Below are 13244 nucleotides of genomic sequence, written 5' to 3'. Positions count from 1 at the left end.
TATTGTCTTAAATGTCCTTAAACATGTAATTTTCATATATATATAGTTTGCTTCGTTGAAAAGAGACATTGAAAGAAAGCTGTACCTGCTTTAAAACACCTTTAGAGACGAGACTGTGTTTCTTTGCTGTCATAACAAAGTAGTGAGTCTCTCCTTTATAATAAACAATGTTTTCAAGATCAATACCCGTCTCACTTTGTAGATCCTGCATATGTAACGTGTAATTGATATATCACCTTTCATACAAAGGCAATTGGGATTTAAGAAACTTTATCTGGTTCGAAATAGTAAAATTAGTTCTTTGTTTTATCTAAAACAAGGTTAAAACGGGCGTGTTTTAGGTCAAAAAGGTGTGTCTTTTACTAGAAAAATTGTTAGTTTCATCTTTACTTTTTGGAATCATTCAAAAAATGTAGTGAGCACGCCAATAAATTCCAGTTTGTCCAAAATCATAATTACTGCTACCAGTCAACCAACATCATTAAATAAAGGATTGCAAAACATTATTAAAAGCAATGTATGTATAAAATATGGATTCGAGTGTAAATTAACATACTTTAAAAAACTGTTGGTTGAAGATGTAAGCAACTCCACTTATTTCTTCAACTTTTGCCTCAGCAGTTGTGTGGCGGTTGATAAAGTTTACGGTTAATCCAATTGCTAGCTTGCCTCGAAACTCCTTCCGCTTGAAGCCTTAATTATAATGTCAAAAGTATTTGAAAAATATAGTGCTGAAGTATAGGTCCATCATTGTGACCCATTATTTAAATGATCAACAAGTAAACTCTCCAAACCCAGCCCTAGTTAGTTTGTCTTGCTTATTAAAATGCAGCTACTAAATAATTCATTAGTGTGGAAATTTCGGGCTTTAGGGAAGGCCAGCCATTTTCAAAACCAGAATGACGCAATTTAGTTCCACTTAAGTTACTTGAGTGTTTCAGCTTAACATTGATTAGTGAGTTACCTTGTAAAGTGTTCCTCTTCCCGTCTGCGCCCACAACAACATCAAACTCATAGTTCCTCAGGCTGTGGTTGCTTGGTGAGACCCTCGCAGTCCAGCCTGTGTTTCGGCAAGATAACAAAAAGTCTTACTGCATGGTTAGTTATTTCTCACTATACTAAAGTATCTCAAACAAGGTGCAAAAGGCCGTGTTTTGGGTAAAAAGGGGGTCTATTATTAAAGAAAAATGTTTTACCTAAAATGCTAAACAGTGTTATTGATTGATTTAAAAATCTAAGGAATATGATTTAAAATATCTAAGTTATATAAATTTTTTTCAAAGGATTAAATATTTAACAAATATATATGTGATAATAAGAATAAATGATTAAGCAGTCAAATATCCACACAGAATTCTACTCATATCAAGTTCAAGTTTAAACTTAGGAGGGGGAGGCTACACATACAAGTGGAAGTCAAGGATGAGTGAAGTATTATTGCATGACTTACACAAGTTCAAAATAACCTAACACACAAATGCCTAATCAACATGATGAAGAGAAAAATGCAGGTTGTGGAAATCATTTTTAGTGCATTTAATGTGGACAACAAAGTTCAAATAGACTGACATTAAAGTTTTGTGATATAAGAAACTTTTTAAAATAAAGTCCACTTTTCCATTTTGTACATGTGGTAAAGAAAATATGCTTTTTGTGCAATAAATAATTTGAATTCGAACATTGCATGTAATTTGAACATTGCATGGCACTAAGTACTTTGAAAATAACAAAGTTTAAGCGGTAAAACTTTTGCAAAGCATTAGCAAACAACATGTTGATGGATATGTTCTACCTTTGTTGGCTGTCTGGCTTGCTTCAGTTTGCGTGGGCGGACACAAGCCTTCGAAGGAAACATTGAACACCACCTCAACGCCAAGGATCAGTGCAATCTTGAGCAATATCAGCTGAAGCTGACGAATGGAAATGTGGTCAATAGCACCAGCGCAAAACTTTCCGTAAAATTTCTTTGCTCCCAATGTCTGTAGAAAACAAACAAATTATTGAAACATATTCTGCCAGTAGTATGTATATTTTTAGTTGTCTGGTATACAAAATCCATAGGTGACTGACCTTTAAATCAGTAATAATATAAGGCCACAGGTGAAGAACATTATTTCTTGAAAATGTATCACGTTTCTCAACAACTACTGTCTTTGCACCAAGACATGCCATCTCAATTGCTGTTCGGAGACCACATGGCCCAGCTCCAATAATAAGGACCTGAAAAATCATTTCTCATTTACATGTGTTGCTGTTACTAATAATATAGTTTTGACATTTGAAGTTTGGGAAATAAATAAATAAGAACATTTCCTTTAGCAGTGGGCCAGTACATTCAGGTGCAACTTTCTTTTAAATGAATTAATGAGAGGGGGTTGAGCTTTCCCATGCACAAAGACAGGTGTGCCAAGCAAACTAGTTGAATACTGTTTGCACAGTGTCACAATTTACACAGAGCCCTTGACACACATTGTGGTTACACCAGAAGGGCTTTCACCAAATATGGTTTGTTGGTTTCCATTTAAACACATGGTATATGAGAAAAAGAGGTCTGGAGGGGTAATGCAATTTAGTGCAAACATAACATATTTACAAACATTGCTGTATTCCATATATGTGTAAATGTCTTGTACAATAATTAACAGGTTAAGTCAAATTAATGATATTACACGCTTACTGGAATAGTGGTAGACACTATATATGGTAAACTTTAACTAGCAAACTCTTAATTATTTAAAGCTGGACGTTAATGAACAATAGTGAAGTCATTTTCACAACTTTGGAGTAATAAAATTACTAATACTTTAGAAATCTAATTAATTTTTTATTTCAAGGCTTCGCATAGGACCAGCAGTTGCAGCAATTTCTGCTTGGTTTATGCAAAGATTGAATAAAATATTCATATAATGTACACTGTCACTATATATATAATTCATTATTTCAAACAATCACAAATATTTAAAATTAAATTAATTATGCAAAAAAAATAAACAGCCAACAAAAAGGTAACATAATAGGTTAGATATGTAGAGCCATATGTGCCAATATTAACATATCCTAAATTATTGAATGATATCCACACTAGCTGTAGCTAATACTTGAACAATTGTTTTGAGTGGTGGTTAAAAGTTGAAGGGGACTGACAATATATTTTATTGATACTTATTATTGTTTAGAATGGTTTATAGAATACTGCAGTTAACTAATACAACGACAACTAACAATTGGCTTTAACAAGTAGCGTGTCGCGTGTGTCGGTAATTCGATTGCCTGCCGCTAGTATAAGGTGTAAAACGAACACCTATTGTATTGATTATTGATAATATACTGGCAAATTTCCCAAACCATTGCACAATAGATGTTCGACGTCGACCGAGCAGGTACGCAGTACAAACGCAGCGGTAGAAATAGACGGCAGAGGAAGAATTTCGCAGAAAATAAACGAGCACAAGATGACGATTTATGTTACGTTTGGCTACACTTTAAATAAACGCAAAAAAACGTGGACAGATGCGTATTTTACAAACATTTTATTTTGGTAATTATCAGCTGACGATCGATTGCGGTAAAGTGACACTGATTAAAATTGACACGATTGTAAAATGAGACGTCGGCGACGGGAGCCTAAATTATAAAGCCAGTTAATAGAATGAATTCAATACAGTAATTACGATAGTGTAATTGTTTGGCGCGTCGTGTAACCATATATCGACATTCGTTAAAACGACGAGGGCGATAAATCGTTCTGACAAAGTAATATTGTTCCATGAAAAAATGTTTTGGAAGCTAACACGCGTATTTAGTGTTAATATAAAACCTTTCTGTGCGATCTTGCAGTAAAGGCAATAAAGTGTGCCGATTCGAGTGTCAAAATTTGCCCCAAAACTTGTTTGCGGCCTAGCTCAACCCATACCAAAAGAGAAGATGTAACTGTGGACGCGCTTGGACGACGTTACAGCTATAACCACAGTATACCTGATTTCGCAATCACGTTCAATAATCCGAATGAACTTGCAACATCTTATTGTTCACGGCAGATGAACATGTTTATTCAGCTGTTATTCACGCTGAGTGTGCAGTATGTACATCACGCAATATAAACTGTTATGTTTGTAGTGGTAATCACTTCGACTCCACATTCACTTTGTTAATTTCGTCAGCAATAACCATGAGTAAGGACTTGTGTACAGTATCGTCGTGTTTTCTTAAATGTTAGCGCGATCACGCCTCTGGCTGGCTTGACATTTGCCACTTCCCAGATAAAAAAAAAAAAAACGGCGAAAACGTAAAAAAAACGTATACAAAAAATGCAACATTACGAGGCATACGAATGACCATGGTTTGGACTGACTAGTCACACTGGTGGGTAGTGTAATTCCCATGGCCTTCCCAAAGGGTCTAAACATCTAGAAACTACCGCTGATAATAAAGAATACGTAGCTAGGTGTGACGCAGTAGTAGGTGTAACTTTGTAAACCGTAGCTTGTTGTTTATATATAGACCTTGCTGTTTATTATAATTAGATCCTTCTCTTTAAGTTACATTTATAGAAAGACGTCAACACACTACACGTTAATAGTCAATACAGGCAGAAATCAAACAAAACTTTTGACAATTACATTTATTTTGTATTATTATTATGTAATATCTTCTAGTTCTGGGCTCATTTTCTGTTTTATATAACGTGTTCGTGTGCAAAACTTATTTACGGGAGGCTTTAAAATAGATAGATGGCCCTCCACGGATCACGTGCGTTCGTAAACGGGTAGTGCACACGAGAAGTTAGGAGAAAGTTCGAAATACGCACGAGAATACGTACAACACTATTCGGGTTCCCGAGGTCTTGGAAAAGTGCGTCATACTTCGTAAACAAGATTGGTCACAGTATCACGCAATTATATCATAGGAGTCTAGTCTTGTTTGTCTGGAGATTACAATCGGTTTGTCACACGTTTATACAAGGCTGTATTTAAACACGGTTATATCACTTTTAAGTTTATGTAGCAGACGAAACACGAGCAATTGGTGCCGTGAGGCGAGTTAACAAATACACCGCAACCTCGTTTGGCAAGAACTGAAAGCAACATGCTTTGTACTTACGCGTCGCTAAACAAAAGTGACATGTTATGACGAAACAATGACCAATACGGGTCAGACTGCCGCATGTAATGTTACAAACACAAACGTTTATTGTTATTAAAAAAACATCTGAAGACCATACTATTTAAAACATAACTTCTTGTGAAATTCTAATACTAAATACAAACACGTATTGTATAAACGCTTCAAATAGCTTGAATCTAAAGCAGTTAATATCTTTTAATAAAGACATATAGAAGGGTAGGGAAAGATGGGACACCTTTTCATTCTATTTTCTCGTCCCATTTGGAAAGTAAACAAAGAACATTCAAAGAAATATAAAACTACAGCCGCACGACTCTCAAATGCGTTGGTAATGGTTTAAAACACACTCAGGGTGTTTGGATATTCTGTGCTAAAGGTGTCCTATATTCCCCCATAGTACTATACTAAAAGCTAATAATCTTATCAGTAATCTATGTTTTCACTTAAAAAAGGTCCTAAAGAAAACATACTATTCTAGTATGGGTAAGACTAAGATCTTGCGGCAAGGCACACCATTGGCCCTGGTATTCAAGTCAGAGTTAACTTGGACAGTTTCATTATCTGCCAGTCTGCCACCCACCTCTCTCAGTACGACAGTTCGCAAAAGTTCAGGCATTGCTAGATCTCACAGGCAACTAGCATATTACAAACAATTTATTTGTCACTAGTTTACCACAAACTGAAACCAGATTTTTTAAACTCCAAAGTTTTAACCATAGTTACCACACTATATATTAAGTAATGAGGATACCTACTTCCTAGAGCAGCTATAAAAGCGAAGAGTCAAAGCATGTGTAATTCTTTATGCAAGTTCTGGTACGAAGTTACGAACCAAAATATACTTTTGGAGCAAAATGAAACTGACAGTTAAAACATATATATCAACAAAATTTACACTACTCTTATTCAACCAGAAAGGCGGGAACAGATATGAATGAATTTTTATGGCTGCCAATATAAAGAACTTATCAGTGACCACTGGGTTGGAGCAATTTTCTTTGGGTGTCTTGCTTAAGGAATTATTTGCCCATAGTGGTAGCAGCGACGAGCCTTGACCCTATTACCTCTGGGTTACAGGCAGCAGCGCTAACCAAATGGGCAACGGCGCCAAACAGATATGACCAACAATACAAACTGAACTCAAGTAAATAAAAGAGGCTGAATTACCTTAAGGTCTTCAGCGGCACGCCGGCTTCCACTTTTGTACAGTCTCTGATCTGCAAAATATTCCTTGCACAAGTAACGCTTGTCAAGTTTTCCGAACAGTGACTTTGCTCTCCATGAAGAGGAGAGAGAGTTTTTTAACCTTGGATAAAATGAACATTGCGCAGAAGAAGAAGATTGACTTGGAGGATACTGGAGTGCCACAGCCTCGCACAGGTTTTGGAATGTTGAAATCACTTGAATACATGTTTGTGCTTGTACGAAACTAACGAAAATTAACACAAGTAAATTAAGAAGTCAATTTGGTATACACAGTTACACACTCAGCATCAACAATTTGCATTAAATAAATATTACTTACTTTTCAAATAGCTTCGTTGAATCCTCTGCTGTCATTTTAATGTTCTTATCAATTCCCCCTGTATCCTTTTCTTTGTTGATTACCATTATGAGAAATTTTCATGAATGAGTTCATGATGATTTAGTAGCCTATGGTGCCGTGTTTCGAAATTATGGAATGCTTTACAAGTTGGTCCGGCATTATTAACTAAGTGCTTCTAAAATACAGCCATATTGTTTCTGTTAACAAGACTAATTTAAAGAAAATTTAAAACAAATATAAAACTTCGGCACTAGTGAAGAATCCTCTGGTATATAGCAGAATAGGCTGGTAGTTAGGGGGTTAGTGGTTATAGGGGTTAGTGGTTGGCAAATAAGGTGGGGGGAAGATTATTTACTAGCACCAAAACTTCCAATTTGCCATTACAGTAATATACTCAGTGCCAAAAATGTAACATAGCTGCTGACTTTAACATAAAGATCTTGAAGCCTGAATCATAATGTACTGTTGGCAGCAATTTAAAGGGATTTACCTTTACAACAACAATGTGTAAATATTTACAATTCCTAAAACAGACCTGTACGACAGCAACTGTGGTTCTAATTTGGTAATTTTCCCTTTGACCAAGTATACTTGCATAACTAAATAAGGCGCTGCTGCTGCTTGGCCAGGTTTATGTTTGCTAAATACACAACACTCCTACAATGATACACCAACCGGTTACACTTTCACGCTCGTACCTTAAACAGGACGCATCGTAGCCAACTCGCGCCGCTCTTTTTAGTTTGAATGTTTTTAATCTGCTGCCCGCAATATAATTTTAGATCTTTGTTGTACCCATGCGGAAAATTAAAATTCCACATTTCGCCCCTGGAAAAGTCAAACGCGCCGCTTCTTTTATGTGTTCATATAGTAGGGTGGGGAAAGACGGTGTCGTAAATATTAGTTTCAATAGTTGAATTTGGACCGAGCGCTATTGCGAGCGAAGTATAATATTGCAATATCCAATTTGTGGAAAAAATATATTATAAGGTATTTTAACAGTTTATATTAGTACAAGTTTATATATACAGTTGTAGCAAAGAGATTAAAACCAGTAGCAAAGAGATTGGTTTTAATCTCTTTGGTTGTAGTATACAATTTTTACTAATTAAGGTTCTAAAAATACAGTATAAAGGGTAGGGGGTGATTGACACTTTTACGTTCTATATGTTCGTCCCATTTGGTACTGGTAGTAAAGAAAAACATATCCTAGAGCTATAAAACCGTATCCTCCCGACTTACATAGACCGTTGTTATCTGTTTGTTTAAAACATGATCAGAGTATCAAGAGATTATGTACTAAAAGTGTCCCGTCTTCTCACGACGCACTATATATACCCAATATGTGAAACACAATTCTTCATACAAAACCATAATGTAAATATTATGTTATTGTAGCAGTGGAGCAAGGCAAAAAACGCTCGACCTTGAATTTCAAAGCGTAGACTTGAAGCAATTAAGCAATTAATTAGTTGAGTTAGCCCGAGCGTTTGAGGTGGGTTGCTCCTACTAGGTGTCGCTCGGGAGTTGTTCTGCTTCAATTTGTCACGGCGTGCGAGTCTCCTGACGTAGTAGGTGGAACGCTATCCCTATAGTCTCGTAGGGTCTAATTCCAATTGTCCTTTTGGAATATCTAGCCTCGATTATAAGGAAGACTCGGCCAGTGTTAAGTCTGTGTTGAAATCACTCGAGAAGTATCTGAGTATATCTTTATTGTTGATTCGTATTTGACGATACATAGATTGCAACAGTGGGCATGGCTACTTATTCAACGTACTCTACATGCCTTATTCAAATAGAATACATATATACAATTACAAGACGGTTAATTTGTACAAGTGAATATAGCTTAAACTGCAATATCTCAAAACAGGTGTTAGCTTCGCTCAACTCCATATCTAAAACAGTATATATAACATTTTGCGGCCCTGCAGTGATTATACATGCTTCCGGTTTCACACGTTACGAATGGGTGGGGTCAGCCAAATAGGTCGGCTTGTGTGTGAACGAGGACAAGTATAATTGATAATGCGTCATAAATGAACTCTGATAGATATTTGGAAATATGAGACAAGAAATGTCTCCAGACTAATACTACATTTTTAACTGTCCCGTCTTACCCTGTCTGTTTACGAGTCGCTAAATTAATTCCCCTCCAACTGTATACATTTTACTGAAATCCAGTCGTAGAATGTAACAAATCATACGTGTGGGAATGACTGACAAATAGCAATTGCTGAACGAAAATTAAATTAACCGAAAAATTTTGTATAAAGCTACCAATAGGTTACCACACCCACATTGTGAAAACAAGAGTTTTATTTGAACACAACATACGCACGATATATTTAATTACCAGGATTACTGTACACATTTCCATGCCACTGTTAAAACATTTCTACAACATCAAAAGACCAACTAACTGAAGACAAAAGCCCATTATGTCCCATTCCTGGCCAATTTTAAGTTTTACAAGTTTTGCATTTTAACTAGGGACAGCTCTATACATACATACCAACAGTTTAGGAGACTATACTTTTTCCGGATATAAACATACTGTCCATGGTAGCTGCTGGCTTCGCGCTGAGTTAATAAGATATAGTATTGATTGCTGGTTAATAAGAATCACATTAACTTAACACATGCACGTCTAAACAGAGAGTAAGAGTATAGTTGTAGCTAAAGAAAAGGTCGCAATTTAAGATTGACATCAGAAAATTGGATGGTGCTTATGGAAGTTGAAGGTGTAACAGCGGTTGAAATAAGAAATGTCACTGCAGCAAACATTGTTAGCCTCTTAAAAAAAGAACAGTCAAGTGGTAGTTGGGCATGTTGTGCTCCTAATGTTAAGAAATCTTACACATTCCAACTGCTAAATGTACTTATGATAGAATAAAGCGAAGATGAAAGTAGTTGGTTGATTTGAATGAGAAGAATCTTCCCACATTGTTGTAGAATGGTACCTAGCATACCTAATCCTCACACTGCGGGTCATTATCAGCTTGATCTGCGGTCCACAACTGCAAACAAGTATATGGATGAGTGCAAAAGACAGTCGTTAAATCAGAGTTGTTATGTTGGACACACCCCATGCACGCTGACTAGTTAACACCTGTGTCTGTAGCTCTCCAGCTACAAAGTTGATTATTCATTTAAGGGATTTTTGTGTGGCTAACAATTTAGACAAGCCAAGTCACTACTGGGTCGAGCAATTATCATACAAGGGGTGTAGTTTTTGAAATAAATTGCTAAAACCTGCTAAAACCACTGTGCGCCTGTCTTTTACAATGGAAACTAAGCAAAATGGGGGAAGTTAGCGTTCACATGAATAGAAAAAAAACAGATCACGGTTTGGGCAGTTACTGGGCGTAACGCATAACCATTTTATAAATTACAAATTAACAGAGTTTGTTACTGTGCTTCAATACTAAATAGTAAAAATATTTTAAAACATACTGTTAGATTGTCTCGAAGGAGCTGCATGATAAGAGTGCTGTCCTTATAACTCTCCTCATTCAAGTTGTCCAATTCCGCAATTGCATCATCAAAGGCCTTAAAAGAGAGTTTATTTAAAATGCAAATAAGAAACCAATTTAGAGTTAAGAATTAACTTATTTATATATTAACATTAATATATTTATGTAACTGAACAAAAAATTATCACTTATTGTTATCAATATTAGGCCAATAACATTAACTTTAAAAATCAAAGTACCTCCTTTGCCAGTTTGCAAGCTTTTTCTTGGTTGCTTTGGATCTCATAAAAAAATACGGAGAAGTTGAGTGCCAACCCAAGACGGATCGGGTTGGTTGGCAGCATACTCAACTTGCTCAAGTCATAGGCAGCTTGGTATGCGTCACTTGACAGTTTAACCACATCTAGGAATTAACAATACAAATAATGTGATTTGATGGCAGGCAGATACAAAGTATTATTTTATATGTGATATTTATATTGTTTAATGTGTATAAAATTTGTGTGAAACCAAACAATCATACCTGCTCTATCCTTTTCTTCCGATACTTCAGCAATGTATCTGTAGTAATCGCCTTTCATTTTCAAGTAGAAAACTTCACTTTCCTTTCCTTCTTTATACTCTTTTGAATCTTTATCAACACTTGGATCCTCAACTGGATCTTTGGTGATCAGAAATTCATCTAGCAATTCTAACACATCTTGGCAAATCTCCTTCAGTTCTGCATCAATCTGGTAAAGGAATAAGATTTAATAACATGTTGTAAACCAGCCACCAGTTATATAACCTTTTTTCTCATAGAATATATAACCATAGTTTAGAGCTGTGTTTAATACTATTGTGCTAAACATAATGGGTACAAGTATTTCTTCTCTAGCGACAGGTGTTCAAACTAGTTGAAATTAAAACAATTTATTATATGCTACATACTTGTACTGCACTATCAAAAGGGTTTGACACAAAAAGCTTAATTTGATGACAATAATAGATTTTGGATCACCTCATCACAGAACTTATTGGTTGATTTTACTTTTTAATTTTTTTTTTTTAAATCATGTAAAGACAGCAGAGGTTTCTAAAACTAAAATTATATAATTTAAACCTAAAGCTTTAAGTGGAAAGTGACAGTAACAAACAGTGAGGCAATCACAAAATTGTAAGTGGGGTCTAAGGGTTTGGGAATAAAAATTTATGTTTAAAATCCGCCTTATAGGGATGCACCAAAGCAAATAAGTGTTTTATTACCTTGTTCTTTACTCTCAACCCCCCAAAAAATTAGCAATCAGATTACCATGACTACTCAAACATCAAGTGAAGATTTACCTTTTTTTTGTATGTACCAGCCATTTCTTTCTTCCTATCTGTGTCCCCTTTTTGCTCAATTGAAGAAATCACCCTCCAAGAAGATCTTCTTGCTCCGACAACATTTTTGTATGCAACAGAAAGCAAATTTCTTTCCTGAAAATTAAGAACAAGCAGCTTGCATTAAACCATAGTCATACTTTCTTGTGGTATTCTTGTCACTGGTGGTAGTGACCAAAATTATGATTGCTTTGTAGTATTGGCTAATATTTTGTTTTAAACTACTGAAAAATTAGTACATATATAATGTATGGGCTATATATACATATAAATCGTATTTTAAAATTTTTCTTTAATATTACCAATAGAAAGTACCAAAATTAATTTTAAACCAGATAACAATTTATGAGAAGAAAATTGAAGCAAGTATCAAGTTTGATGACTTTTTATAAGTCTATTATACTACTTGACAAAAAAACTGATGCATTTTCGCTAATATCTGTATATATTGAATACTACTTCGTGAATCTTTACACACGTACGGTGTATGAGTAAACTAAATTAAATTTAAATGATTATTCACAAGGATGGTTACGATATTCAAAGGATTAAACTTTCAAGTCGTAATGTTGCGGGGTTAAGTCTGCCGGTAGACCACACTTTCACGGCCAGTAAGCGATAACGGAACATCTAAGTATAAAAATAAAAAAATATTTATATCAAACAACTATAAAAAAGAAAATGTTCCAACCTCAACAGATAATTTTTTGTGGCTGTGATCTTTTACACAAGTCTTCATGAAATTAGACATGTCATCGTATCTTTCTGCTTGTTCGGCCAATTTAGCACGTTTAACAATTGTATCACGATCGTCAGCCATCCTTCTGGGTTTATTTTTAAAACAGAAATAGTCGCAACCTAAAATCACTTAAACACAAATTGTATATGAAACAGTTTCGTTTACTAATGTGCAACTAACAGCCCAACACAGCACATCTAACAAGCTATCTCTTTCCTTTACACTGACTGTACCCGAGTTAAACGTTTTACATGACGTCATTTTTAAAATTGGTGTTACTCCGCCTCTTTTTCAGAAACGATTCTAATAAAAGAGATGACATTTTGGTTTCAACAAAAATAATTTTGACAAACTTGAAAACTTTTAAACGACTAGAAAAAAAAAGGTTAATATAGTTTGAGTTTAAACTCACGTAACTCTCTGCCAAGTTAGGATTTGAATAAACCGCCGCGTTCAAGGAGTGGAGCGTCTATAGGTTTCTGTAGTTTCGGACGATATATATTCACGCGCATGTCAGCTAGCGGGGCGCGTGCACAGAAATAAAAAAGAGTAGAACGCGCAACTGCCCAAAACTGTGATAATATATTCTTTTTTCTATTCACGTGACCGCCAACTCCGTCCCCATTTCGCTTGGTCTCCATTGTAAAAGATAGGCGCATAGTAGTTTTAAGAGGTTTTAGTTGTTTATTTCAAAAACTAAACCAACTATTCAAGTTTATTGGGCCAGTTTAGTTAATTGGTAGGTTAACGCTTACAGTTTACCACTTGTTTAGGAAATTTAATTATTTAATAAATTTAATTAAAAACCTTCAAAAAAACAGGTTGTTAGAAATATATATACATTAGAAAATAGTTGTTTTACCCTATGACTTTAAATTAAGTCAAAACACGAAGAACAAGAGATCACAGATCTAATGAATGAGCACGTTTTAAACTAATTAGGATAAGATAATAGAGTCGGGGAAGATGGGACACCTTTAACACATAATATCCAAAT

At 35.2% G+C, this 13244-nt stretch overlaps 2 protein-coding genes across 9 annotated transcripts in view; both read right to left on the bottom strand.

The window, feature by feature from the left end:
- Positions 1–6911, bottom strand: part of LOC149739589 (protein-methionine sulfoxide oxidase mical3a-like) — a 30794-nt gene extending 23883 nt beyond the window's left edge. For 3 of the 8 annotated variants that reach the window (XM_089873032.1, XM_089873034.1, XM_089873035.1), the window contains exons 1-7: positions 6650–6910; positions 6292–6553; positions 2071–2220; positions 1793–1979; positions 965–1060; positions 557–693; positions 86–205 (exon numbers count right to left, since the gene is read on the bottom strand). In XM_089873032.1, coding sequence (XP_089729158.1) covers positions 86–205; positions 557–693; positions 965–1060; positions 1793–1979; positions 2071–2220; positions 6292–6553; positions 6650–6735 — 1038 coding nt within the window. In that variant the 5' untranslated portion in view covers positions 6736–6910. Of the gene's footprint in view, positions 1–85; positions 206–556; positions 694–964; positions 1061–1792; positions 1980–2070; positions 2221–6291; positions 6554–6649 lie in introns of all 8 variants that reach the window. The other 5 variants (XM_089873037.1, XM_089873038.1, XM_089873033.1 and 2 more) reach the window with 4 other exon arrangements.
- Positions 6912–8971: 2060 nt separating this feature from the next.
- On the bottom strand, positions 8972–12451 carry LOC149739588 (14-3-3-like protein 2). Its single transcript, XM_089873046.1, has 6 exons — positions 12200–12451; positions 11470–11604; positions 10670–10877; positions 10386–10549; positions 10127–10222; positions 8972–9690 (listed from the first exon to the last, which is right to left on the bottom strand). The coding sequence occupies exons 1-6, from the start codon at positions 12326–12328 to the stop codon at positions 9643–9645; spliced, it is 780 nt and encodes a 259-aa protein (XP_089729172.1). The 5' UTR covers positions 12329–12451; the 3' UTR covers positions 8972–9642.
- Between the last annotated feature and the right edge of the window lie 793 nt (positions 12452–13244).

Source organism: Ciona robusta, chromosome 2 (genome assembly GCF_009617815.1).
Source record: "Ciona robusta chromosome 2, ASM961781v2".
Taxonomy (NCBI): Eukaryota; Metazoa; Chordata; class Ascidiacea; order Phlebobranchia; family Cionidae; genus Ciona; species Ciona robusta.
The sequence above is the reverse complement of the archived record's forward strand: the minus strand, read 5'-3'. Positions and strand labels throughout refer to the sequence as shown.